Source organism: Piliocolobus tephrosceles, chromosome 4 (assembly GCF_002776525.5).
Source record: "Piliocolobus tephrosceles isolate RC106 chromosome 4, ASM277652v3, whole genome shotgun sequence".
NCBI lineage: Eukaryota > Metazoa > Chordata > Mammalia > Primates > Cercopithecidae > Piliocolobus > Piliocolobus tephrosceles.
The window spans coordinates 85524221-85551887 of NC_045437.1; the positions used below are offsets into that span (position 1 = coordinate 85524221).

Genomic DNA, 27667 nt, shown 5'->3' on the forward strand with positions numbered 1-27667 from the left:
GGGAATAAAGATTATAAAAGAGTGAGCTCCTTGAAAATTGTTGTAATAGACCAATCATGCCAACACACAAATAATTAAATAATACTTTAATGAAATTTCAGAATTTGTAATAAATTACTTTCATCTTGTTAGTTCTGTTCTAGAATATCTTTGTATTTAACATAAATGAGATAAAATTACAAAAAAGAGGCTTATCCTCTATTTTATATTATAACATGCGTAAAGTAAAATTTCAAAAATTTAAATAAATGTGTCAGAATATTCATGGAAAGTATTCACTTGTGAGATTATGTACTTATTTGAATAAAGTGTCTTTTTACAATATATTTGGATTCTTTTTTATTTCTCTGCTTCTTCCTTTTTTCCTCCTCTATCTCTCATCCTCATTTTTCTCCTCCTCATCCTTTTTCCCTTTCTTTTCCTCCCATTCATTTTGTCATTGGAATCTATTTCTGAGACACATGAGAAAATGAACCTCATTAGTTTATTTTTTCCTTAAAATGGTATTTTTGAAAAAAATAAAAAAAGCAAAAGATGTCACCTTCAACTGAGGATGATATGCCAGTTTGAATAGCATATCCTCTGACTGTTGCAGATACTCAGAACAATGTGTGCCATCCCAAAGAAGGTCTTCAATGGCAGTTATTTTTTAAAATGTTGTTTTACAGTCACATTCGATTTACTACTAGGTTATGCTCGAATTAAAATAGCTGATACCATAATACTAAATACTAACATTTTAAAGCTATTGTTATGATGTATTTACCATTGCCATTACTTTTAAAACCAAGGGAAGCACAAAGTCTGGTAAGACACAATCAGCATTGAGATATAATCACAGCACACACAAAAGAGAAATGTAATGTATCATAGCCCCAGAAAAATAGCATTCATCTGCTTTGTAATCTCTCAGATTCGATTGCAGCAAGGAAATATTTATACTTTCATGCAAAAACACATGAGAACCACGGTTTAGGATGGCTAAAATTTTGAGCAAAAAATAGTTTTGTCTTCATCAAGTATTATGTATTGAGCTTTTTTTGTTTTTCTCCTTCATCAACAAACTTGGCTTACTTTTCTTCTAATCTTTTAGTGTCCTGCTGTTTATTTCCCAAGGTAAAGACTAGATCATTAGATAAAATGAGCCCAAGCAAATGTATTGATGGTTATAAATGTGTTAATGTCCATATCTTTGGCCACAATTCCTTCAAGTTTTTCAAATCAGATATGAATCTTAATGAATATGTTTGGAGGGAATACTCTTTGTTGTCTAACTTCAGTAAGAGGAACATAATGGTACTATATAACACTCACTCTTTTAAGGCTGGCCTGTCATAAATGCTTAAATACTCATCAGTACAATTATGACGAAAGCCCATTAGGGAAAGAATTGAAACCTAGCATATCTGGAACATAAGTAGCTGAATTAAAAAAATGGCTAAGACAGATTTAAAATTTAGACAGCAGAAGGCCCATTTATAATTCTTAGACATTAATTTTAAAAGATCATTCAATGACAATTTAAATTATTGGGCTTGTGCTAGAAAGAAGACTACTCTTCTCCTATGTTAAAGCCACATTCACCTTTCTGTTCCCAGAACACTTGCTTCTTCCCTTTATAATTGGCATTCTCTATGCCTGGAACACTTCCTGCAGAAATTAACATGATTGCATGCTCATTGCATTCTCAGGAAGCATTCCTAGGCCAGACTAGCTCAACCCATTACCCCATCACTCTCTACTACATTTGTATTTTAAAAATAGAATCTGTAATAATCTGAAAGAGCTTTGTTTCTATATTTGTTTATACTTTTTAATATACTTCTCTTTATTACAAGGAACACCAAGAGGTCAGGGACTTTGCCTGCCTTACTCATTACACAGCAGATACTCAGTCAATATTGAATAAATGATTAAATATGTCTATTTGTGATTTAGGTCATCTTTTGGATATCTGAGTCATTAGCCATTCTTCATTTGTATGTACTATGCATACAAAAAAAGCACCAGTTCTTGTTTGTTTTCTAGTAACAATACATTTCTTAACCAGAAGCTAAAGGGTTTGGGAGAAGGCAGAACCTGGTTTAGAAATTAATGCAGATAAACAGCTGGTTGGGAAGAATGCTTGATACGTACACCATTTCTTTTAGAAGACAACTTGCTAGTAGCAAGGGATTGTGTTATGTATAGATTTTATAAAATGTCAAGAGTAATCACTGAACACTTGCATTCATTTATTCATTAGTTCAGCACATATCCATAGTGTGGCACTCTATGGTTGGTGCTCTGCACACAAAAACAATTAACATGATTCTTTCTCTCACAAGTTAGAGGTACAGTGATAGTCACCATTCTTTTAGGTAAAACTGCAAGCAGGAAGACTAAACTGCAGTGCATCTAGTCATTTTTCCACTTGCTTTCATTTCCTTCCTTCTTTAGGCACCCTGTGTATCTGGCTCTCCTTGCTTATTCAATCAACTATAGAAAAGTATCTGATAAAATTTCATACTAAAGTGTGAGAGATTTATGCTGGCTATGTCCTAGAGGTATTTACCTTATATCAAATTAGAAAGCAAATGAGAAGCTCTCTAATTATGGACTTTCCAGACCAAGCAGGAGGATGTAGAATTATTTTTAAAGCCACTGTTCCTGAAATCACACTGCCTAGGAAACTGATTAATTTGCTTATTCATTAACTTTGAGAACTTTACATTGAGCAACAAAAGGAGTTTTCTGTAAGGTATAATTGGGGAGACTCTAAGGACACTTCTCAAGCTAAGTAAGTTTCTTCAATGCATTTAACATTTGGAGGGAGGATACTTTTAGTGTGCTCCTTTCTCTTTCTTCTTCCCTTTGCTTCTTTTCTTCCTCCCTTCCTTGTCTTTCCTCCTTCTCCTTTCTCCTCATCCTCTTACTGAGCCTTCTCCCCCTCTTGCTCTCCCTCCTTTTTCTCTTCCTTCTGTTTCATTTTTGCTCTTACTTTCTCTCCTGGAAATCCTGAAGATATGAGGAAATGTTATAAGAAAAAAAAAAGAAGAAGAAGAAGAAAGAGAGAGATTTTTCAGGACTTAGTCAGCATGACCAGGCAGTCAGAGGCGATGAAGAAATTGCTTGGAAGGAATAGGTTGGTGCTGGGGTCTATTCCGTTGTTGTCCTCTCCTTTTGGCCTGACTAGGGAACTAGTTAGTGATAGAAGTGGGGTGTTTCCTAAGCTTAGATGCTTGAATTATTCATTAGTCAAAAGTAAATTACCATTTAGAGGCAGGTGACACACGTTTTCTCGAACAATTATTATCACTAATCATCATTTTCCACGGTAATTTGTATGCTCTCATTAATAGCCCTTGATTTCTATGTAAATCCTTTCCATAAAACTGCCACAAGATGGAAGTTTTTTTACTGGCTCTCTTTACCTCTTTATATATTTCTTGGCATTTTGGCATTCCTCATCTGGCACTCGATGTCTGGGTTTTCAGATTAGGCTGACTGTTGACATGCCCATATAAAACATTCTTTCATTGAGCATATTGCATTTGTAAAGGAGGCCACCTTCTCCCACCTTCTGCCATATTGTGCCCATATTTTTTTACGTCAATTGTCCAAACATTGACTCTCACATTTTCCCCCTTTTGATTTTTCATTGTGCGCCATATTTGACACTTTAACTACTTTTACTAGTTGCCCATGCCTTGTCACAAAGACTGAAACTGACACAGGCTTTGCCTAAACAGTTGCCTTGAATAAGTATATTTTTCATGTGGATATCCCCTTCAAATTCTTTAGAACACCTTGGATACTTTTCTACTAATCTTTTCTTACAGTTATATGGGCTCCAGGACTCAGCTAAGTGAAAGGAACTATCATTCTTTGTAACAGTTATTTCATACTGACAGTAAATTTTTAAATAAACCCCAGAAAGTGTTCTTGAGATTAGCTAGTTCATGGCACCTTGTGGCTAGTGTTCCTGTCCGGCTGCTGAGGGAATGATCCAGTTTGATTGAATAATTGCTGATAATTCTACTAAATTGAAAGAGCTCCACTTTGATCTAATACAATGTCTAAAAGTTTTACCTTTAGAATAAACCTCAGTACACTGGTGAGGAGAGGGATGGACACCCTAGAAAGAGTCAATGCATTAATTTCCAGCATTTACAGGTTAAGTGACTCTTAAGTCATTCAAGAGTCGCTTAGCCTGTGAATGAGACCTGTAAATGAGACCATCTCATTCAAGTCCTGGCTCTCTGATTTACCAATGGGGGTGACCTTATGGCAAGTTAATTCACCTTCTCCCTCAATTTTTCTCACCAGTAAAAAAGCTTTACTAATTGTGCTTATCTCACGATGTTGTTATGAGGATTCAATGAGTTAATGCCTGAAAACCTGACATTAGTGCCTGGCATCTAGTAAGTATATCTAGTGTCAGCAATGACTGTGATGATGATGGTGTGGATGGTGGTACATGAATAGTTTTTCTAGAACAAACAAGGATGATGCCCTAGTGAAATAGACACAAATGTATAATATTTTTTATTTCCAAAATTGGGTAAGAATTGTCTGAAGGACAGGTGATATTGTTTGGATATTTGTCCCCACCCAAATTTCATGCTGAAGTGTAATCTCCAAAGCTGGAAGTGGGGCCTGGTAGGAGGTATTTGGATCCTGGGAGTGGATCCCTCATGGCTTGGTGCTGTCTTCATGATAGGGAGTTCTAGCAAGATATGGTCATTTAAAAGTGTGTGACACCCCCACCCCCGCACCAGCCCCACTCTCTCTCGTTTGCTCCTGCTGTTGCCATGTGACTTGTCTGCTCCCCCTTTGCCTTCTGCCATGATTGTAAGTTTCCTGAGGTCTTCCTAGAAGCCAAGCAGATGCCAGCACCACGCTTCCTGTATAGCCTGCAGAATCTTGAGCCAATTAAACCTCTTTTCTTTATAAATTTCTAGTCTCAGGTATTTCTTTGTAGCAATGCAAGAACAGCCTAACAGAACAGATATTTCCTGTGAAGAGCAGGCCTAGGTAAGTATCTCTAAGAGAAAGTCCTAGGTGGCCCCAACATCCTGACATTGCTGAGGAGTGTATTGTGCCTGATCCTTACAAGTGTTCAAGGCAGGCATTGTGACTAAGCACTCCTGCAACAAGCATTGCTTGCTAAAGACTCTGAAGAGAAGATGGTTTAGTGAAGGGGTTGAGTGACTTTTCCCTAAAGAAGCTTTGCAGCCTTAGCAGAGCTATGCTTTTGATGACCCCTTTCTGGAATCAATTTCATGGTTACAAATTATGCACGAACATCCCCAGTTGGTTTTCTACGTTAAAAATACTGCCTCAGTTTTGAATTTTACCTGAAAGCTGGTTACACCAAGCTCTTGCCTGTCATATTTTTAATGCATTAAGTCTGTATTCTGGCTCATTGTTGAGTCTTGTCATTTTGGCCAGAAAATGTAACTGCAGTGCTACTGACATTGTCCTAATGGTGTCTTTACATAAAATACAATTTTCTTAAACAAGGAAGAGAAGTAGCTTCAAGATCAGTGGCACCAACACTGTAAAGTGAGGGTTTTAACTTCACGACCTATTCAAACAGTTATCTGTGTCAGCATACGTGTGTGTGCACACACACAGACTTCAGAGACACAGGCAGAGAAAAACACAGGATAACATTCCACATCATTGTGAAGCTTCCAGAAGTATGAAGCTCAGGATTACATCTCAACACAGAGTACTGTTACAATATCCAACCTGCTCCTCCTCCTTTTGACATTTCTAAAGAAGCAAAAGAGCTCCTGCTGTTCAGGCACTGCAGGAGAGGAACATACACTAGCTGTGCCCAAAGGGGTTTGCATTGTAAGCTGGATGAAAATAACTTCTCTATCTTTACTTGGAAAATTATTTTTTTTTCCACATAAAATAAACACAGCAGAAAAACATGTCATTTCAGGAACGTAGTGTTTCACAGACCCCTAAGTCACTGCCATCACAATTTAAAAATCAATTCTGGCATGCTGAATTGAAAAAACTGGGAAGAACCAGTTAGAAGAGGTATATAAATATAAAATCTAAATGTAAGAAACAAAAACACAGGACGCTGAGGCAGGAAGATTGCTTGAGCCAGGAGTTTGAGATTACAGTGAGCTATGACTGCACCACTGCACTTCAGCCTGGGTGACAGAGTGACAGTCTGTCTCTAAAAAAAAAGAAAAGAAAAGAAAAAGGAAAGGAAAGAAAGGAAAAGAAACAGCAACAACACAGTCATTAATACACAATAGATAAGTTTTCCTTGATCTGAAGTCTTTGCTTTTAGAAAAATGTTACACATTTAATTGAAGTAAATAAAGAAAATAATCTGTAGTATTTTGCACACTAAAAGCCTTGATTTTTGCGTAACTTTGAAGTATATGTTTTATTTTAACCTAGAGTTCTATTTTGGTATTACTTATGACAACCCATGTGTTACTGCTATTGCTGTCATATAAGCTACTTGCTTCAGTTGGCAGAAGACGAGAAGTAAATTAGTCAAGGTGTATGGTTGGACTCCTGTCCAGTAAGGACTACTTGACTTGACTCTTTGCCAGAGCAACAGATTATATTTCGAACTCTTCTCAACAACAGGGGCTATTCCTTTTTTTGTTTGTTTGTTTTAGATGGAGTCTCCCTGTCGCTCAGGCTGGAGTGTAGTGGTGAGATCTCGGCTCACTGCAAGCTCCGCCTCCTGGGTTCAAGTGATTCTCCTGCCTCAGCCCTGAAAAACTGGGACTACAGGCACCCACCACCATGCCCAGGTAATTTTTGTATTTTTAGGAGAGATGGAGTTTTGCCATGTTGGCCAGGCTGGTCTCTAACTCCTGACCTCAAGTTTCCCCCGGCCTCAGCCTCCCAAAGTGCTGGGATTACAGGTGTGAGCCGCAGCGCCTGGTCAACAGGGGCTATATTTTAATCAATTATTTTATTTTCCAAAGTACCAGAAATCATGCTGTCCTGCACCTAGGATTTAGCAACTATTTGCTTAGGGAAGAAAAAAAGCAAAAAGAACATCACAGTCGTCTCTCAGTCATCTCTTGGTCATGTCCTTTTGTTACAAGTGGCTGACAGGATCATCTGTGCTCAGCAATTATCTTCTTTTCATGGTCAAAGTCTAACAGAATTTACACACTCAGTTACTTAAGAACTTAGGAAAAGTTACTTCAAACTTTTTTGCTATGTAGTTCCTATTTCCCAGATACATGTATTTTATAATAGAAGAATGAGAAACTCATCAGTCAACTATTTCAAAATCCTTAATATTCAGCATTAGAGGGCACTGATCTGTAGGGGAAAATGCAAATGAACACATGAGAACATGTAATTCGTTCTTCCCGCTATTCTAATTTAACCTCACATTTATGTGTAGTAATGGTGCACAAAATTACAAGTTACCTAGTTTGTACCTGATTCATTGACTTAAGATAGTTGAAGATTCTAACTTGCTTTAACATTTTTTTTAAGCCAACTTAAAGCACTCTGACTTCTTTCAGCTTATAGAGAGATGTTCTTGCTGGTATAGCAAACTTATATTATTAAATTAGCTGAAATGCTCTCAAACTGGTCCCCAGAGGGGCTGGGTAAAACAGCATGCAACATACAGGAGACTGGATTTGTAAGTAGAATACAACACCCGATAGCAAATAACTTGGGTATGTGTCAAGTGTAAAGTGAGGAGCATGTTTCTGCAGAATTACTCACTTACTATGGGTGGAGGGAACCTCTCTTACAAAACTATGCAACCCTTAAGTACATATGTATAAGTTTATGTGGAAATACTGCATAGATTATCTAGGAATGGGACATTATTATCTGCTCATAGAATTGACATGAGAAATAATATTAACCTATCCATATGCTTACAAGACTACAAATAAAATGGTAAAATTCTATTGTATTTCTTCTTTCAAAATTCAACTTTGGATGGAATTGGAGACCATTATTCTAAGTGAAGTAACTCAGAAATGAAAACCAAGCATCCTGTGTTCTCACTCACAAGTGGGAACTAAGCTATGAGGATACAAAGGCATAAGAATGATACAATAGACTTTGGGGACTCAGGGGAAAGGGTGGGACAGGGGCAAGGGATAAGACTACGATAAAAAATTAATTAAAATTGAAAATAAATAAATGAATTTCAGCTTAATTTTATTTTTATGCTTCTAAAAATAAAAATTATGGGCCAACATGGTGGCTTACGGCTGTAATCCCAGCACTTGGAGAGGTTGAGACGGAAGGATTGCTTGAGCCCAGGAGTTTGAGACCAGTCTGAGCAACATGAGGAGACCCAAGTCTCTACCAAAAACAAACAATAAAAAAAAAATTGACCAGGTATGGTGGCACATGTCTGTAGTCCCAGCTACAAGGGGGCTAAGGTGGAAAGGTCGCCTGAGCCCAGGAATTCGAACTTATAGTGAGCTATGATCATGCCACTGCACTCCAGCCTGGGCAACAGAGTGAGACCCTGTCTCAAAATAAAATATAAAATAAAACAAAATATAAAATGAAATAAAATACAAATTATGATAGAAATTATTGGTTTTGAGAACTAATGAAAATATTATGTTAGTTGCTAATCTTAGATTGAACTTAAGTCCTTAAGTTTTCCATAGTAATCAAGGAGTTTATTCGAGACCAGAAAATATTATCATAGTTTAAAAACTACTTTTTGGCCAGGTGCAGTGGCTCACACCCGTAATCCTAGCACTTTGGGAGGCCGAAGCAGGTGGATCTCTTGATGTCAGGAGTTCAATATCAGCCTGGGCAACATGGTGAAACCCCGTTTCTGCTAAAACTACAAAAATTAGCCCAGTATGGTGGCTTGTGTGCCTATAATCTCAGCTACTCGAGAGGCTGAGGTGGGAGAATCACTTGAACCTGGGAGGTGGAAGTTGCAGTGAGCAGAGATTGCATCACTGCACTACAGTCTCGGCGGTAGAGTGAGACACTATGTCAAAAAAAAAATTATTTTTGAGGGTAAAATATTTCAAATGTGCAGAAAAATGCTAGTGAAATAACAGAATATCAAACATTTATTAACCACCATTCACATTTGAAAGATCTTAATTTTCATGTAGCCTTTTTAAAGAAAATGAATAAGTAAAATTGATCCCTCCACCTTCTAATCCTGTCTACTCTCCTTTTCTTTCTTTCCAGAGGTAGCCACTCTTTAAAAGTTAATCTATATTCCTCCTGTGCATTTTGGAAATCTTTTACTACATATTTATGTATCTAGACATTTGCTTTTTCTCCAAAACTTGCGTTTTCAAGATTTTTCCATGTTGATGCATGCAAAATAACTGTCCATCAGTAGAGGAAATGAAAAACGATGGTTCATTCTTATATTAAGTGATATTAGGAATTACCATAGATAAAATAGATCTAAATGTATTAACATATTAAGCTATTTTTTAAACCAATTTAAAGATCCCAACAGTCTTGGAATACTTTATTTTATTCATATAATTCATTCACTAATTCATGAAATATTATTGGGAGTTGCTTCTGTGCCAGGTACCATTCTAGCAGCTTAGGGTGCCGCAGTGAACAAAATAGATGAAGCTCCATTTTGGCTAGTTTGCCACCTGGAACATGTACCAGTTAGGCCAGCCTCTGGTTTGCTGCTGAGGGAAAGAAATAAGTATCATGCCCAGAAATGGTCAGGGTGGCATCCTAAAGTTTCAAAATCGGTATTGATAACCTCCCATTCTTTCTTGATCATTACCCAAGAGTCAAGCAAAGGAGATGAAACCTTTCTGTGGATGGCTACTTTCAAGGACTAGACTGCCTTACTTAGGTGTGCGGAGCAGGAGAATGTGAAGGAGAAGGAGTCAGAAATCCTTTTGTGTTGATTTTGAAAATGCTGTTCCAAGCCTCTACAATATCAAATGTCTGTAAATGGCTAGGTGCATGGAATACCCATCAAATACCTTGACCTTTGGCTCATTATTGGGTGGCCTTCGGGACAGCAGGCATACATTATGACTATAGATTATCTAGAAAGCTGAAAACATGAAATAGTTTGATTCAAAGACCATAATGGTATGAGTAAAGTCAGATGATTAGCCTAGAATTGCAATACCATAACCTGAAACAGTGTTACCAGTCATAAGGCATCAATGGTAGTCTAAGAGTGAATCAAAGGTCCAATATAATCAATTTTTTCAGTAAAGACAAGGACAATGTCTATTGAAGTATAGTGAGTTCTTCATTGAAAGACTAATTTTTGGCAAAAGTCGTAAGTCTGGCATGCAGTGGTGGCATCTGCACCAGAAACTTTGCTTTTTAATGTGTGCCCATTCCACACGATGGCTGTGTTGCTATGTGTGATGCTATAATATATCCAGGTGACAATGGAGGCTGTCTGGAAAGTTCAGGCTTAGCAGCTTGATTCTAGTCATTCTCATTCAAAAATGAATCTTTACAAAGGCATGTACTGAGTGACCCAGATTATTCAATTGGCAACCACAATTTGTTTTTAGTTTGTTGCCCTTAAACAGGGGTGTCTTTATCCTGCCAGACCAGATATCTAAGCCATTGACTACAGACCGAGAATCAGTAAAAATACAATATGTGGCCCTCAGAAGTATTGTGTAAGGTAAGGATAATGGCTTTCAATTCAATTCATTGTGGTGACAGGTCCTTACCACAGTCTTCCAGTCTGCCATTGAAGCTGAGCGATTACTGCCTCCCAGTAGATACTATCAGCTTTTGATTTAGTTAAATCATCAGTGAGCTAGGCCCAAATATTTAGGAAAAGCCCTGTGAATAGATTCCATTGAACTACTGGTTTTGCTTCCTGTGGTGGAGTCACGGACAAGGAGGTTCCCACAGGGGTAGCTGCCACTTTTTCATGTAAAGCCAAAATGCTGCCAGGGTCAGGCTGCCTCTACTCTTGATATACCACTTCCATTTGACTCACAATGCCTGTTGGGCATTCCTAGCTTGTTAATCATCAAGTTGGAGTTGACCTGAACTAAAATGGGAATGGCAGGGCAGACAGTCACAATGCTTGCACAGCTTTCAACGAGACCTTAGTAGCAGGTTAAAAGCTTCCTTTTTTCACCGATGTTAGGCAGTGTGGTGTCTTGAGAGGTCCTGAAAATGACCTCTCTGAGAATCTGGCAACCTTTAACTCTTTAACCGAAGCTGTGATTTCTTTTCTCCTTCTGGGTTTTTATTGTTCTTGACCACCCTAAAGAGAGGGTGCATGCAGTGATTCCTGTATGGGTCCTGTCTATCATTGATGGAACAGGGAACTATAGGCACATACCACCTTAATTTCATTACATGTTCAGATATGGAAGTCACAATACTACATAGTAGTAGCATAAATGCCCCGCCCATAAGGTCACTTTAGCTTATGTTGTCTACTGTGAACTTTGCGTAGACTCCATCAGTTGAATTCAGGTGCATTTTTCCCTACAGGGGTACAGGTCAAGGAGTCTAACACATGTGCATCAAGGGGTACAGTAGTAGTACCCAGATCATGCTATTCTCCAGCTGTGAGGTTGGGAGGTGCAGGGTTGCTGGTGTGGCTAGTCCATTGATGGGGATAGTAGGAGGAAATGTACTTCTTAGCCTTTTCATTCCCCTTGACCCTTGACTCTAGGATGGATATCTTAACCCCAGTGCTGCTTCCTTCTCTGTTCATCTTTGGCATCTGGAGAGTGCCTAGGTCCAGGGGTCCCTTTCTTTTTGTCCTTGTCTATGTTGCTACATTTTGTCTGGTGAGCTTTCAGCCACCCAGCATCCAATGCCTCATTCTTGTTGCTAGGCAAGTTTGACTGCAGCAGAGACAGGCATGGCCAGCCCTGTGCAATCTGGCAAAACTTTGCATTCACGTTTGCTTTTGAGAGGCTGCCTGCTCATGATGCAACCAAACTTCTAATGTTTGCAGTTCACCTGAAGGTCTATACTGATGAGCAAAATCCCTATTTCTGACATCACTTATTTCAGTTTTAGAAATTGCTTGACTCCATAGCCACAGCCACACTATCTTTTAGCTGGAGTTTTCTGTTCCTTTGTAATGTTAATGTATTTTCCTCTGCCCATTTGTAGGAGAGTGAGCAACAACTAAGACACCATTTCTGTAGCTTGCTTCAATTTTAGCTCTCATTGTTTATCCTCATTAACAAGAAAACGGTGGGAACTCTTACCCACTTCTACCCATACCCCATCTACCACTTGGGCAAGAACGTTAGCTACTGGATTCCAGGGGGTCTTTTCATATATTTGAATGAAAACTGCGGGAGCCTTGTTCTTCCTTTTTAAAAAAGAAACATGTTTCTGCCACCAACCCATTCCCCCACCAAAAGTTAGAAGTTATTGAGTAAGTCTGTTACTGTTTGATAAAGGTTGGCAGAAGACATGAGACTCCTAAGTCAGACAAAAGTATTTATTTCTCATGGCACAACAAACAGCATGAGCATCAACATATTTGCATTGATTCCTTTTGTCCGCAGTTCTGTGTGATATGGTGGTGTAATATAGCTCAGATGATTGCTATGCGCACAGTGGGTTCGTGTAGCTGAGGATTGCTAAGTTTGGGAAATTCACCACTTTTATAACAAGCAGTAAAAAACCCCACTTTTTGTCTCAGAGGAAGATTTTACCCTATCCTTCAAGGCTGCTCACTGCAAATCCAACCTTGAGAAATGACCTGGTTAAAGAGTTGTCTGGTCTTGAGGCTGGGCGCAGTGGCTCATGCCTGTAATCCCAGCATTTTGGGAGGCTAATGTAGGCAGATCACTTAGGGTCAGGAGTTCAAGACCAGCCTGGCCAACACAGTGGAACCCCGTCTCATGCCTGTAGTCCCAGCTACTCAGGAGGCTGATGCAGGAGAATTGTTTGAACCCCAAAGGCAGAGGTTGCAGTGAGCCAAGACCGCAACACTGCACTCCAGCCTGGGTGACAAAACAAGAAGACTAGACTGGTCCTGCATTTGCATTCCTGGCAAACCCAACAAGATGTGTATCAATGGGAGAGACCCATAGAGGACTGTCTCCCAACAATAATAGTTCTTCATAATAGTTTCATTTTTGAATCTGTTTGAACATATTTTAAATTATTTTTAAAAATTGCATTTAGAAATTTTTTAACATTTAGCTCATTACTCCTAGTGGTTGGTACCAGGTAAGGAGAGTAAACATTTACTATCTCCAGTTACTCCCTAGAACCTTTCAGCTCCGTTGGAGGTATATTTATTTTTCACTAAGATTCTGTGAATGTGTACTAAAATAGGTAAATAGGTAAATACTGAGTGATACACACGTGTGTGTATGTATATGTATATGTACATACACATAACTATATATAAAAATCTATGTATAATGTGCATAACAGTTATGTATATATATATGTGTGTGTATACATAGTTTCAAAAACCCTTATAACATCCCTAAATATAGATATTATTTTCATTTACAGATGAAGAAACTGACCAAGAGTGGTTAAAAATATTTTTTCATAACTTATAGCTGGCCAAGGGGGCATTAAACACAGGTGACAAAGTTTGTAACCTTTTGACCATACCATGACACGATAAAGATTAAAATATTTCTTAATATATAATAAGTTATATATTACTAAGGACTTAAGACATTACTTATTACATAATTAAAATAGCACAAGATCACAACTGAAGATTATTTTAATCTATATGATGGTTTATAATAAAACAAATGCTAGTGTTTGGATATCTCTATGGGACCCTTGCTTGCTCACCTTTTCTACACAAGTGCACCTTTATATCCTCCTCTTCAGCTGAAGAAATATTGGGAGTAATACAATGGTCACTCTTCAATGTTATCCAGGAGAAACAGAGCTGTCATCTTTATAATGTGACCTTATAAATTAGACCCAGATATCTACTTTCTAGAATGCAGTTTTCTTATATTCTTTCTGCTCGCCCTCAAAAACTGATGTTTGCTTGTGTTGGGTGTGCACAGCCTTCTGCTGGTGACAGACAAAGGAAAGCAAAAGCCCACATGGGAAATCTTGCCATCATGGAATTTGTTTTCTGAGACAAATATCCATGTAGATAAAATCAAACCTTCTTTTCTACTGTTGATTGTATCAATCTGATTCCTGTTCATGAACTATATATATATATTGTGTATGTGTGTTATATATGTATTATGTGTGTGTGCATATAAATGCTGAATGTCAATTAGAATTATATACACGTATTTGATCAAATGCATTAACAACAAATAGCTTCTAATGCTTCATGAAGAATCTTTTGTTTTAATGTTTGACATCTTTTTTTCTTAATAATTAAGTGAATATTGCAATGTCTACTGCCCTCCTCCCATTTAAGCATTTTTTTTTTTTTATTGATCATATGTACTTTTCTCTGAAATTCATACACTCATGAAATTCCATTGGTAGTTTCAGAGGACTTAAGCAGATAGGCCTTGCACTTAATTTCACTAAGTGTACCTCAAAATGCACCCGGGACTTTTATTTTTATTTGTGTTGTCCTTTATTTAACCCTCAAAGATGAATGGCTGAATGATCAATTTTATAGGAAGGTGCTTTAATATTACCGGTTGCATTGACTGTCATTCTTGGTACTATATATACTGAAGCTTCAAATAGTTTCCCTGGGGTGAAAATTAATGAAGTCTCTTTTTGGACAGTCTAGAGACAAAATATAAGAATTTTAGCTTTCTTATTCTTTTTTATCTTCTGAGGTTTAACATTATGTTGAGCAAGAGTTAGTAAGAATATGGTGTAAGACCCTGGATAGCAAAATAATCAAGTCATTTAATATTCTACAATAAATAATATCTTCATCTTTGAAGTAGTCAATTTATGTGATGTGTGTTGTTACACTACATGATCAGTCTCGATGTGATTATATTAGATTACTGCTACTACTTCAGCATTTGTATTAACTTGATCAGGATTGAGCTGAAATTTACCTCCCTTTATCTATGGTAATATAACAGTACAGCAAATATTATAGTGGAGTATGTTCAAAGTATTTAAGAGAACTAACATTCTTTCAGTAGTTTATCTTGATTTGAATCAGGGCTCAATGGAAGCATAATGATTATCTGTATTGAAGCAGGCCCTCATACACTTCAACAGGAGATACCTTAGAGTGGCAGCCCTACTACTATTTCTTACATAATATTCTGAATTTGAGATTTCTCTTCATATAAGCGTTTTAAAATTGAGTTAAAATTTACACAGAGTGAAACACACAGATCTTAAATGTACACTAGGTGAATTTTAACAAATGATCCCAGTCAAGATATATAACATTTCTGTCACTGAAGTAAGTCCCTTGGTGCCCCCTTCTAGTCAGTTCCCACAGCCACCATCAGGCAACCACTGTTTTGATTTCTATCAGCGTAGATTAGTTTTGTCTGTTCTTGAACTGTATATAAATGCAATTATACAGTTTGTTCTCTTTTGTGCCCAGATTCTTTCACGCAGCATATTCCTCACATAAATTTTAATGAGTGATTTTTAATAATTGTTATCACAATTAGCACTGAAATTAGTTACATTCTGGTTTATCTAATAACTAGTCATATATAATTTTTAAATACAGAAGTTCAATGTAACATGTCTCCTAGTTCTTGATTTTATATTTCATAGGAACTTTCTCTTCTATTCTCAGAGTCTACAAAATGCATTATTAAAAAGGCAGGAAGAAAACTGGGCTTTATCAAGGTAGGTGAGGAAGGGCTGTTGTGCATGTCTTCATATTGTCAGTACAGTTAAAGTGGACTCTGGAGAGGACACACTGGTTAGAAGACAAGAATCATTTTCTTCTGAGTTCTTGCATAGTCGTTAAACTCAAAGGACAAATATCATTACTGGTTGGGGGATTCAGGAGAGAGATGGAAGAAACTATTATTTTTTCTCTCTCTCTCTCTCATAGCTACAGAGTCTTGCTCTGTCCCCCAGGCTGGAGTTCAATAGTGCAATCATAGCTCACAAGAGCCTTTAATTCCTGGGCTCAGCCTCCAGAATAGCTATGACTACAGGTGTGCACCACCATGACAGGCCAAGTTTTAAATTTTTTGTAGAGACAGGGGTCTCACTATGTTGTTCAGGCTGGTCTTAAACTCCTGGGCTCAAGTGATCGACTCACCTCAGCCTCCCAAACGATTGGGATTGCAGGGTATAAGCTACCACTCCTGGCCAGAAAGTATTATTCTTTATTTTTGGAAAAAAAGAGTTTATTTTAATTGGCAAATAACAATTGTACATATTCATGAGGGAAAGCATTATTCTTTTATTGCCAGTAGAACTCTGAATAAAGAAAATGTTTTTGATTGGCTCAAATAATTTTTTCACATGCAAAGCACATAAACCAGGATAGTAAATGGGAAGAATGAAAAGATGGAAAACAGTGAAAAATATTATTTTCAGCCTCCCAAAACTTAATTAGAAATTCAGCTGATGAATTTGAAAGTACCAAAAAGTAACATAATCTCCATGCAATTTCAGCCGATTGTTATGGACACAGGACACAGGAGTTGGTAAGGATGACATGTTTTCTGTGTTCTAATACTATAGCTGGGTTGGTCATGGGGGAGGAGGTTGCAATGACAATGAGCAAGGAAGCAACAGAAATTCAGCAAAGATCTCTAGATTTATAGCCTTAATATTAGATGGCTGATAGGATAAACTGATTATTAACTAGGCAGAGTAAATTAAACCTTGTGGGATGAATTCTAAATTCATATTTGTGATTTAATCATAGAAAACTGCTTGCTTGAATAAGGCTCTTTGGCCAGTTAGTGTAGTCAATAGAGAAGCAAACTGCTAACCTTAAGGTTGTGGTCCTGTCATCCGGAACTGACAGCTGAAGCCGCCTGTGCCTGGAGAATCCTAGAGGCGAGTCTATCAGTCCTAAGGTTTGCTCTACACACTGGCATTTTCTTTCCAAAGGCCGCTTCTTTAGAGGAGAGTTCCCTATAAATCTATTCAGTGTGTGGTATTTGCTTTTTTGGGGAAGGCTTATTTTCAAATTAAAATCTTAAAAAAATAATAAGTAGCATATTATATAGTTCAAAAATAAAAACAATATTTAAAAGTATGTGTTGTTAAATCTTTCCTCTCATTCACCTCTTTCCCCAAACCCTTACCACTTCGGTAACTACTTTCTTCATATCTGTTTCTTTTTTTAAGTTTTTTACTTTTAATTTTTTTTAGATGGAGTCTCGCTCTGTCACCCAGGCTGGAGTGCAGTGGCACCATCTTGGCTCACTGCAACCTCCATCTCCTGGGTTCAACGAATTCCCCTGCCTCAGCCTCTCGAGTAGCTCGGATTACAGGTATGCCAGCACCCCAGCTAATTTTTTAATTTTTATTTCTAGTAGGATGGTGTTTCACCGTGTTAGCCAGGTTGGTCTCAAACTCCCGACCTCAGGTGATCCACCTGCCTTGGCCTCCCAAAGTGCTGGGATTACAGGCATGAGCCACCATGACCGGCTGTATTTTCATTTCTTTGTGTATTCTTCTAGGGTTTCTTCATGCAAATTTAAGAAAACTTATTGTTTTGGTCTCCTCCTTTTCTTACCTGAAAGGTAGCATACTCTATACACTGTTCTATTATTGCTTTTTACCTAATGATATGTTCTGGAGTTTTCCATATCAGTACATAGAGGCTTTAGTTTGTTTTGTGTTTTTCAAAAAATGGTTACATAGTATTCAATTGGGAGGATGTATCACAATTTACGTAAGCACTCTTGTAGGGATAGGCACCTTCCCTATACTTTAATCATGAATATTACACATATAAGCTTTTGCATACACATAGGTTTGCATTTCCAAACAGGGCTCTCTCCCTTGTAAAAATAAATGAGCATATCATATAGAATATTTCTGGAATAAATGTTTGAAGAAAGCAATTGTTTCTGTAACTATCACTTCTAGAAAAGTCTGTGTTTTGATCTATTTAGCACTAGTAGTGTGAAGCTTTGGGATGAATACCTGCACAGCTCGACTTTCTCTGTAAGTGGAGTATGTGCTTTGAGCATTAGCAATGTAGGGTCCTACCAAATTATCTTTTGAGAATGTGATATTCCTAAATAAATAAAATAGCATACTGTGGTCATCATACGAAAAATCAGAACTTTGTTGATTTCTTTTACCATCATTTTATGGAGTAGCATTGTGTTTACTTTGAGTAACTTGTGGGAGAGTGGGGCTCCCAACCTTTTCAGTGATTAGCACCTATTAAGTCTTAATGGAGCCTCAGTAACCCTCTGAGTTAGTGATAAACTCTGTGACTTAGAGAAAATCAGTGCTTAGAGGGAATAAATAAGTTGACAAATGTTACTTAGCTTGTGAGGGGCATAGTTGGTTTAATTATTAACCAAGACCTCTCAAAGAAAACTGCACCCTTGTCACAGTGTCATCAAGTAGGTTAAATAAGGTCATGTAGGTCAAGTCTGTTGTAGTGAAGGGACTGTTAGTGTCGTGCCCCCACTCACACACCCAACTTCAGCGTCTGCTTCCTCAGGTTGCCCTTACCATTGCAATCTCCCAGGCACTGGCTCTCCCTTGGTGGAGCGTGCCAAGGGAACTAGCAAGGCCGCTACATTTCTGGCCCTGGAGTGTTTGAGCAAAGTGCTCTCCTAACTACTTTTTATTCCATGTAGAATTGTCCCACTAGTAGTTCATGTTTCCTCCCATTTCAGTCTGGCCTTTGTACTGAGTTGCCAGATTCAAAGGGTGAGCATCCTTTCTAGAAGTTGGCTACTAAAAATGGGTATATGAGGGCTGGAAGTTCTTCCTCCAGTCTGAAGCAATACAGACTGGGTAAGAGATGGAGCTGATGATTTGGCAGCCAAGGTTATCATTAAGATCAGAAACTACTTTAAGACCAGAAACAGTGACTATTTCCCATGTTTTCCTAATTCTAACTCTTAACAAAAGTTCCCAGGAAGGAGGCCGTGCTTGGGACAGGAGAGGTTAAAGAGCAGCCTCATTTTTGGTGATGGAGATATTTGCTCTCAGGCAATACGGACAGTTGGAATCCAAGGGATATGCACAGTAGGGAAGCGAACTTGGCTTTCCTCCTTCATCACTGGATCTTGTTTAGAAGTCAATCTGCAAGGATAACACATAGGAAAGATGCCATAGAAATATGCAAACAAAATGGAAAAAGGGTTTTCTCAAATCACAAGATGAAAATTCAGATGCTGTGTTCTGAATCGGGTTCCCTTGCCAAATTCAGTATTTCTATTTAATCCAGACTTTCGAACATAATTGAAAGAAAAAAAACCCCACACATCCAAATCAGGCCAGCATTTACTGATATCCTGAGTTGAAGTCTTTATTTACAACATTCTCATATTCTAACTCAACATACTGAAAACTGAAGTGAGTACCTTCCTCACAAAGCAGTGACCTCTCAATTTCCAATTTGGACATTAGTAGGATCGTAATCATGTAAGCCTAAAATGTAAACTTTAACAATTCCTTATCTATCACCATTCCTACCATTAATCTAACCATTTACTGAATTCTGACAATTTTCTCTCTCCTAAATCTTTCAATTAATTGCTTAAGCCTAATTCTTTTAAAATTGCGATTATACATACAATCAGAGGCAAACTAACTCTTCCAGTCTTGTCTCTCACTGCTCCCCTACATACGGCTATACTTCACCTAAACAGAAAGGCCCACAATTCCTGCAAGTTTGTCTCTTGCTTTCCTATCTCTGTACTTTTGTACTATTTCTTCCTTGCGAAATGCCCTCATCCAGGGATGGTGTCATAATTCCAGGGCCCAGTGCAAAATGAAAATGTGGAAGTCCTTGTTGAAAAAGCAAAACAAAAGGTTCCCTCTGTTAAAGGTACTAAAATATAAAACAGTTCACTTTTTCCTGTGTATTTCCTCTGCTCAGGCACATGCTTTATTGTCCTATTGAACTTTACTTACAACATTCAAACTCAAACATAGAATTATTAAGGATAATTTTATTACCAGGATATAATCAGGATAATGATAGCAGAACACGAAACGAAACACAAGGTAGGGCCGTGTGTGACTGCAGGGATCACATGCCCACAAACAGCCTTGAACTCATCCCCTTCTGGGCCTTTCTCAATCCTGCCCACCTTCAAAATCAAGTGAAAGGCTTCCTCTGCTGGGTGGATGAGGAAGTGTCCAGGATCTGAGCCTCTGCTCTGCTCTGCCCCAGGATGGCCAGAGTGACTCCCCCGTAGTACTTTGTAGACTTCCCTGAGAATGCCTTTTATCTCCTATTAGTTTATAAGTTTCCTAAGATAAAGGGCTACATTTTCATTCATCCTGGAATCATCACGAGTTACATATAATAATTGCTTAATAAATGTTTGCTGAAAATGAATACAAGAGAACAAAGCAAAAAGCACTGCTATTTTGAAGTCATAGGCTACATTTCCCAGAACTGCATTCGTTTTGGAGCAGGTATCACTACTAATGCAAAAGTCGAAGTTCTCCAGCTGGCTAACTGGTGGTGTCTTGTTTTCCTTTTCAGTTTTTAAATTAATCTTTGTATCGATCTTTTTAAGGACATTCCCCTTTAGAGATTACTATTGAATGTTAATAATGAATATATTTGACATCTCTAAAAATGTATGAATTCACTAATTTATTCAGATTTATAAGCCTATGTTTTCAACCTTTAGAAATTACTTTGATGAAGAAAAAGGAAGTGCTTTTGGAAACACTTTCCACAGATTTTAGTTAAAAAGTAACTTATTTTATGGTACTGCTTTTCACAATAACTTTTGAAAAATTCTGTACATTTAAACAGGTTATCAGAGATCTTCATGGAACTTCTTTGATAAAGAAGTTGAACCATTCAATAAGAACCTTAAACTTCCAACACTGGCTGAATTCTGTAATACCCTAAGAACTGTTATCCAATTCACACCCCTCCCACACACACATATCCATCTTTTCGTGTAATATTTTGAGTTGAAAACTGAGAAAGCTCATTTGTGCTTGTGGCATAAGCTGCTTTTGAAAAAACACAATAAAATGGAATAGATTTAAACAGCAAAACATTAATTTAAAAAAATGCACCACGGACACTGCATCACTAAGAAAGCCAGTAACTTTACTGAATCGTCTGCAAAATACAAATTATACCTTATTTCCAGCAGGAGAAACTTTTGAAAATTTCCCACTTTTATTCACTACAGACAGCTGAATTAAGTCCCTTGAGATACACAGATGTGGTTTAACTTAGTTATAACATCTTGTCATCTAGTGGCGACAAAGTCCAGCTTATGCCGCTGTGAGCCTCTATTTGAATATTTGTTGCAAATGCTTGTATGCCCTCATTTACAAGCGATTTTAATTACTCTCATTTAATGGAAACAAGTCCCCAGGAAAAGAAAAAGAAGAAAAATGATACAGCAAACCATCTGAAGCAATCCAAGTCCTATGCCTACAGTGACCCAGGTCTACTTTGCTTGAAGAGAACACTGGTACTGCATTCAAACCACAACAGAATCCGTCACTTAACTGACCTCTCTGAATTAAACTGAGGTATGAATCAATTTGAGGTATGAACAGGGAAGGCAAAATGCAATACCAGATTATGAAAATAACCAAAATGGAAAAATTTGATGTAGAAGATATGTGGCTTGGATTGCTCCACATCTTTGGTTAAAACATATTAAGAAAAGCCTTTAATTACATCTGTAGTCTGAAGCATTCTAACAGACATCAGTATTCCAGCAATCTTCAAAAGATCTGTAGTGGCAGGAAATTAACGCCATAAAAGTGACGACATCATGGCAGATGGCACAAACGAGAACAGATGAAGTATGCCATGCTTAGGCAACAGCCTTTATTGAGGGTTCAAGTGGCTTCTTCTTTAAAAAAATGTTTTTTAAAGAAAGAACTACAAAGCATTTACTCTCTGGAAAAACAAACAACAAAATAAAGAGGGCAAAAAATGCTATCTCTAAGTGAAAAGATGGGCATGTAAGAAAAACAAATACATAGAAGTGTGTGAGGGCAGACATTCTTTTAAAAAGTGTCTTGGGATTTTGTTTTTTCTTTCTCACTAGTTAACCTTTAAATGATCTGAGGATGACAGGTATTTTTATATTCATCATTACAAAATGCTAAATTCCACCTTTGGGAAAAAATAAGCCATTTTACTAAAAAACACAATTTTTAAAAAGGTTGAAATAAACAGCCGCCACGCAGCAATGCATACAATATACAGGTTGTGCAGCTTGTGTATATTGCATCACTGTTACCAGCATTCAAGCTTCATATTACCAAAAATCTTTTAAAATAGGATTAGATATAACAATACTTGCAGCCGTGTAAAATGCCACTTATGGTTCTTTTACTTGCAATGAAGAATGTTGCCTAAAATGTTACTCTAGGACGGGTTATGTAAAATAATACTCCCTCAGGGCTCTGCCCTAAAGTCTGGAATACAAAGGATTTACTGTGATTAAAAACCATACTAGCTTTGCAAATACAGTAAATGGTAAATTACAGATAAGGTATAAGGGTAAAGATAGACCAAGATTGTTTACAGAAAGTGACTCATCACAATCAAAATTGTGCTTCTTCTCATTAAATCATCTTTAAAAAATTCTCAGATTATCCCTTCGCTATCATGCCACCACTTTATAAGAATTCAGTAGTGGGAACAAGAGATGACTGGCATCCATTTTCAAGTGATTCTGTTCTCTTCATGTTCTTATAAAACTATTGTCAGAACTGCTACAAATAGCCAAGGCTTCTGCTGGTACTTTAGCTTACTTTATCTTCAACATTAAAAATTCACTTTTTCTTTGTTGCTGAGGCAAATTGTAGGTTAAAAAACTAATATGGCTATTTCTTCATATTTTCATATAATGACCCTTTCCCACCCACTGGTATCTACCGATATTGATATACTAAAGTATTTTGAAATGACAAAGAACATTTGTGACATGTTTGCATATTTTATACACATCAAGTTAGAAGGATGGGTTGTAAGGATGGGATCAAGTCTATGGTGAGGAAAATGATTTTCTTATTTTTTTCCCCTGTGCGTGTGTGTGTACGAGTGTGTATATTTTCAGGGATGTTTTTGTTTTTCCTCTGCATAAATGTTATTCTTTCATGTTCCGTCCATGGATACCTTGAGTAGTGGGATATATATGAAATGGTTGATAGATTTTTTTTAGTATATAAAACATTAGTACAAGGCAGGCTAGCATCCTTTATGGATACAACCAAAGGTGCAATTGTGGTCTAATTGTGGATTTCAGATCAAGTTAAGAAAAATATAGCCTAGTTAATAAGGTCTCTTGGCTTCTGCCACCCAGCGGCAGCCTTTTACAATGAGAAACACATAGCAACTATGCAAGTAAAAGAGAAAAAATGGATAAGAAATGTCCTACACATGATATAGCAGTGTTGATATTACTGCCTATATCTTCTTTGCTGTGTATGTCAATGCATATGATTGGAGATGAATCGACAGATCTTCACATTCCAAGAGAAGGAAAATCTTTCCTAGACTGAAATATCTTTTAAACAATATATATTGACTTTCTTATGGCACTCACTTATTAAAGGGTCTGAAAATTAATCCCTTATAGACGAATATTAGACAAGAGTCATTTTTTTAAATTAAAAAAAGGGACATAGAGAGGTTCTTTATGGGATTTCTTGAAATGGCTATTAAATCTCTTTATTGAAGAAAAAATAGATGACATACATGCTTTATGCAGAAGTGACATTTGGGGGTCCTGACACACCGGGATTGTTCAACAGTCCTATATTGCTGACAAGATTGTCAAGGGTCAGTTAAAATAATTAAAAACGGATGACAAAGCAACTATCCCTTTACCTGCTTCCTTCTTGTCTAGCACCCAGTCTTTCACATTTTTCTTCTGTGGGAATTTATAACTTATTCACCAAGTAAATTCCATATCACTTGTTTCTAGGGCCATATTTGCAGGACATGTGCCCCAACATAGCTTCTCTATTCTGGGCATATTTCTAAAAAGCGTATCAAATTCTAGGCTGAAAACCAACCAGATGATTTAGAATATGGGCAAGTTAGGATATGCACTTACTGAATTCCAAGATGCATGGTGAAATGGTGAGATCAGAAAGGGGCCCTGCATTTGATAAAAATGCAAAAAACAAAACAAAAATAGCATGAAAGAAACTAGTATATACAATGGATGTCAGTTGACCCAATAGATTGCTAATGTATTAAAAACAATTTAGGGTGTTGCAATGTGATATGTTCTAACCCCACAGGTTATCCTTTTGACAGCTGACCTTAAACTTATAAAATGTATGCAGAGTAAAAGAAAACAGAAAGAAAATAGTTACTCAAATGTGCAACTGCACAAATATACCCCCCTCCCGCTATTAAGATAACAAAACTTCTGCTATTACCATAATATTATATATATTAGAAAGCTATACACAAGCATGTTAATTTCACAGATTTTTTTAAAAGATTCTTAATATTTTATATAATTAGAAATACACATTTCAAAAACAAAACTTCTACAAAGAGAAAACAGTTATCTTGGTTAGCAAAGCATGGAGTTCTTCATGGCTTAGGGTAGTGCTTTCTATACAAAAAGTCCTTTTTGGTTTTTTACAGGACTGTTTAAAATATTAGCGAAGCTATCAAGGGGAAAAAAACACATTTTGGCTTAAGTAAACTACAAAAAGCCACAAATGCTTTGCAAACTCTGTCTTACCTTTTATATGAAAATAAGCAAAATGTAATGTACATATTTTTATATTTTTATTTAATAAGAGATGCAGACCCAGATTTATTTATTTAATTAAATACGTTAGCCCTCCAACTCCACATTTTTTTTTAAATAGGTATGGTCCTCTTTTAATGGTCTTTGATCCTTTTTAATGAGTGCCATACGCCAATGATATGCCTGCAGGTTTGTGAGCATTCTTGGGATGTCAGGTGACCTGGCGTGTTCCTAACATTTACCAATGGCCACCCATTACCGGGTCTGTCCAAGCATCTATACATTTTTCTATATGTTGCATAACAGCTGCTCTCTCTTTCAGTAAAGATCTGCCGCTTTTGGCAAATGTTTCCTTTTGTCTATTTACATGTAAATAACGTTGAACCTGCAACATGACACTATCTATTGTAACATACATTTTGCAAAGGAGCACAACAGTGAAAAGAAGTTAGCCTTAAAATCTATTTTGTACAAGTGTTCTGTTGTACAACTCAAGTGCTAAGCTTATCTCAGCATTTCTGTTTATCTTTATACTGTATCACTGAGGCAATTTAAAAGTACTTTTACAAAACAGAGTACCTGACTTTTTTTTTTCCACACACGGCACATATAATGCATATCGACCCCCCTTCCCCATTAAGGTATAGCACACACACACACTGCAAGAAAAAAAAAAAAAAAAAAACTAGTAAGTAATAATCTGATCATGTTGCCCATCCTTCAGAAAGTCGCATGCGCTTGACTGAGGGACTTTCCCTTTCGTCCGGCGAAGGTCTGGTGAGTCCAATGGGGGAGTGGAATTCGTTCCGGTGATCCTCTCGGTCGCTCCCGTCGTACGAACTGCTACAGCTGCTCAAGCTGTCAACAGGAGATCTCCCCGCCTCGTGGCGCGTGTGTTGTGGGTATCTCGAAGGGGTGGTGGTACGGTCTCTAGGAGGAGAAACAGGTTCTGACTTGATGTTGAGGCTTTGAGTAGAAGGCAGGGAGAGATTTGAACTCTGAGATAAATGAGTGCTAGTGCAAGCTCTGTAGGAGGAAAGGAAACCCAGTTACAGATGAAGGAGGCCTGGAGGCCCCAGGAACTCACAATTACATAAAACATCAGCTTAAAGACTCGCATAGACACCAGAGCATGCCCAGAGTGAAGAGAACGTGCTTGGAAGCACATAAGGGCATCGCCTTCTTAGGGCGATTTAGGATGCCTTTGTTGATTTGCCCGGTAGTAATCATAGTATTTAACTGGACCAGGCCTCATGAAATATATCTCTAGTCTCTGACAGGCTCCCTAAACATTCAGTTTACCATTTCAGAAAGGTTTAAGACACAATGGAAAAAGCATTTACTGTGTTCGTGGACTCTATCCCTAGACTAGTCCCAAAAATTAAATTTCTAAGCCTTTAGATACAGTGTTTAGTTCTGGAATTAGACTTCCTGGATTTACTAATGCTTGTGTTTGAATATTATTTTTAAAAGCTTATTATCAATATAAATATTTGCCTCTAATTAATAAGCACATACAGATGGAGTTACATAGTCTTCAGAGAAAGTGAAGGGAGTTCAAATTTTAAATGACTAGAACTCAAATGCTACACAATAACTATATCTTGTAAAAAGCATGGGAGGTGGAAAAAAGGGAAAGGGTGAGGGAAATTGAAAATTATCTGCAGAAAGTTTAAATGTTGGTTTTAAAACACTTAGACTTTCTACTCCATTAAAACTGATAATTTGACTTTCTTCATCCTTTTGCAGTTATGTGAGATGAAAATACTCTGTGTTCCACAATTACCTCAATTTTATTAATGCTAGTCACTCCCTGATGGAATTCTTAGGCTACCACTCCTCTTATGTATCATTGGTATTAGTCGATGAATCTGGTGTTGCCTAAGGAAAGCTTGTTGCGAAGAAGGATGTAGTGTGATTTTACTGTGTTTATAATCCTTAATCCTCATATATTCCCAGAGAGAATAATTTTTCCTTCCTCCAAAATCTGGGAAAATTTAGAAACTTGGAATTCTAGAGGAAAAAAGCATTAAGCCCTTAAGTATAGATTAGCAATCACAATGACTTTGATCAGGATAAACCATAGTGACATTGCTGGCATCAATTTTAAGATGCTTTTACTCTTCTTACACTGATTACACTGACTTCCACAGCTAGAGTCAGGATTACTTGACTATATTGTCAAGGGAGTATGGTACTCTCTTTTACTGAGGAAGAATCCAAGTGAAGAATTATCCATACAGACACACCCAGTTTAAACAAAGGAAAGCAAGCCTACTTACTAATGTATGTAATTACGCTGCTTTCCAGTGGAGAGAACTAGTCGGCACTAACAATGTCATTATGAGCACTGAGAGAAAAAGTATATATTTCAGAAAAAAAGTGGAGTAACTTGGGGCTGGCTTTTTGGGAGATGTGATACAAACTCAAGATGTATAGTGATATAAAATTAGTCAGAAACGAGTTTATCTTTGAGTGATGTTTTGTACAAAAGCACCACCTACTGGCAAAGAATTACTTTCCTTCTATTAATAAATAGGTGAGCTAATGTAGAGAATAATATAAAGGAGAATTATTTGTTTCCTTAATAAGCGTTTCTTTCTCTAGCTTTTATGATCTTATATAATCAAAGCAGTGTTAGCATTTATATCAAGAAACTACACTGAGTGTATATAATTTTCAAACACCTGTTTATATTTGGAGCTATTTATTTGTAGCTTATTATTTTATAGTCTTAGTATTTTCCAAAATTTTAGTTAAATAAGCCTTGTCAAAATAGGGAGAGGGAACTCCTGTATTTCAAAAGGATTCATAATGGTAGACTATTTTATCTTGGTTCAAAGTTACTTAGTGATTCATTTTGATGTTAGAGGAAATAGTCTTTTGATTTCTGGAATAAAGAATTTTCCTGGCTCTAGGAAAGACTATATCACTAAAAT

At 37.2% G+C, this 27667-nt stretch overlaps 1 protein-coding gene and 1 long non-coding RNA gene across 22 annotated transcripts in view; one reads left to right on the forward strand and one right to left on the reverse strand.

Annotated features, from left to right (window-relative positions):
• The window catches only part of LOC111544472, a 46429-nt gene extending 20767 nt beyond the window's left edge, over positions 1–25662 (forward strand). The window contains exons 2-4 of the long non-coding RNA XR_002732172.1: positions 8692–8826; positions 15628–15702; positions 25453–25662. This is a non-coding gene — a long non-coding RNA (uncharacterized LOC111544472). The remainder of the gene's footprint in view (positions 1–8691; positions 8827–15627; positions 15703–25452) is intronic.
• MEF2C (myocyte enhancer factor 2C) overlaps positions 21074–27667 on the reverse strand; it is a 163079-nt gene continuing 156485 nt past the window's right edge. For 9 of the 21 annotated variants that reach the window (XM_023215035.2, XM_023215030.2, XM_023215042.1 and 6 more), the window contains one exon: positions 21075–25754. In XM_023215035.2, coding sequence (XP_023070803.1) covers positions 25433–25754 — 322 coding nt within the window. In that variant the 3' untranslated portion in view covers positions 21075–25432. Of the gene's footprint in view, positions 25755–27667 lie in introns of all 21 variants that reach the window. The other 12 variants (XM_023215038.1, XM_023215027.3, XM_023215036.1 and 9 more) reach the window with 2 other exon arrangements.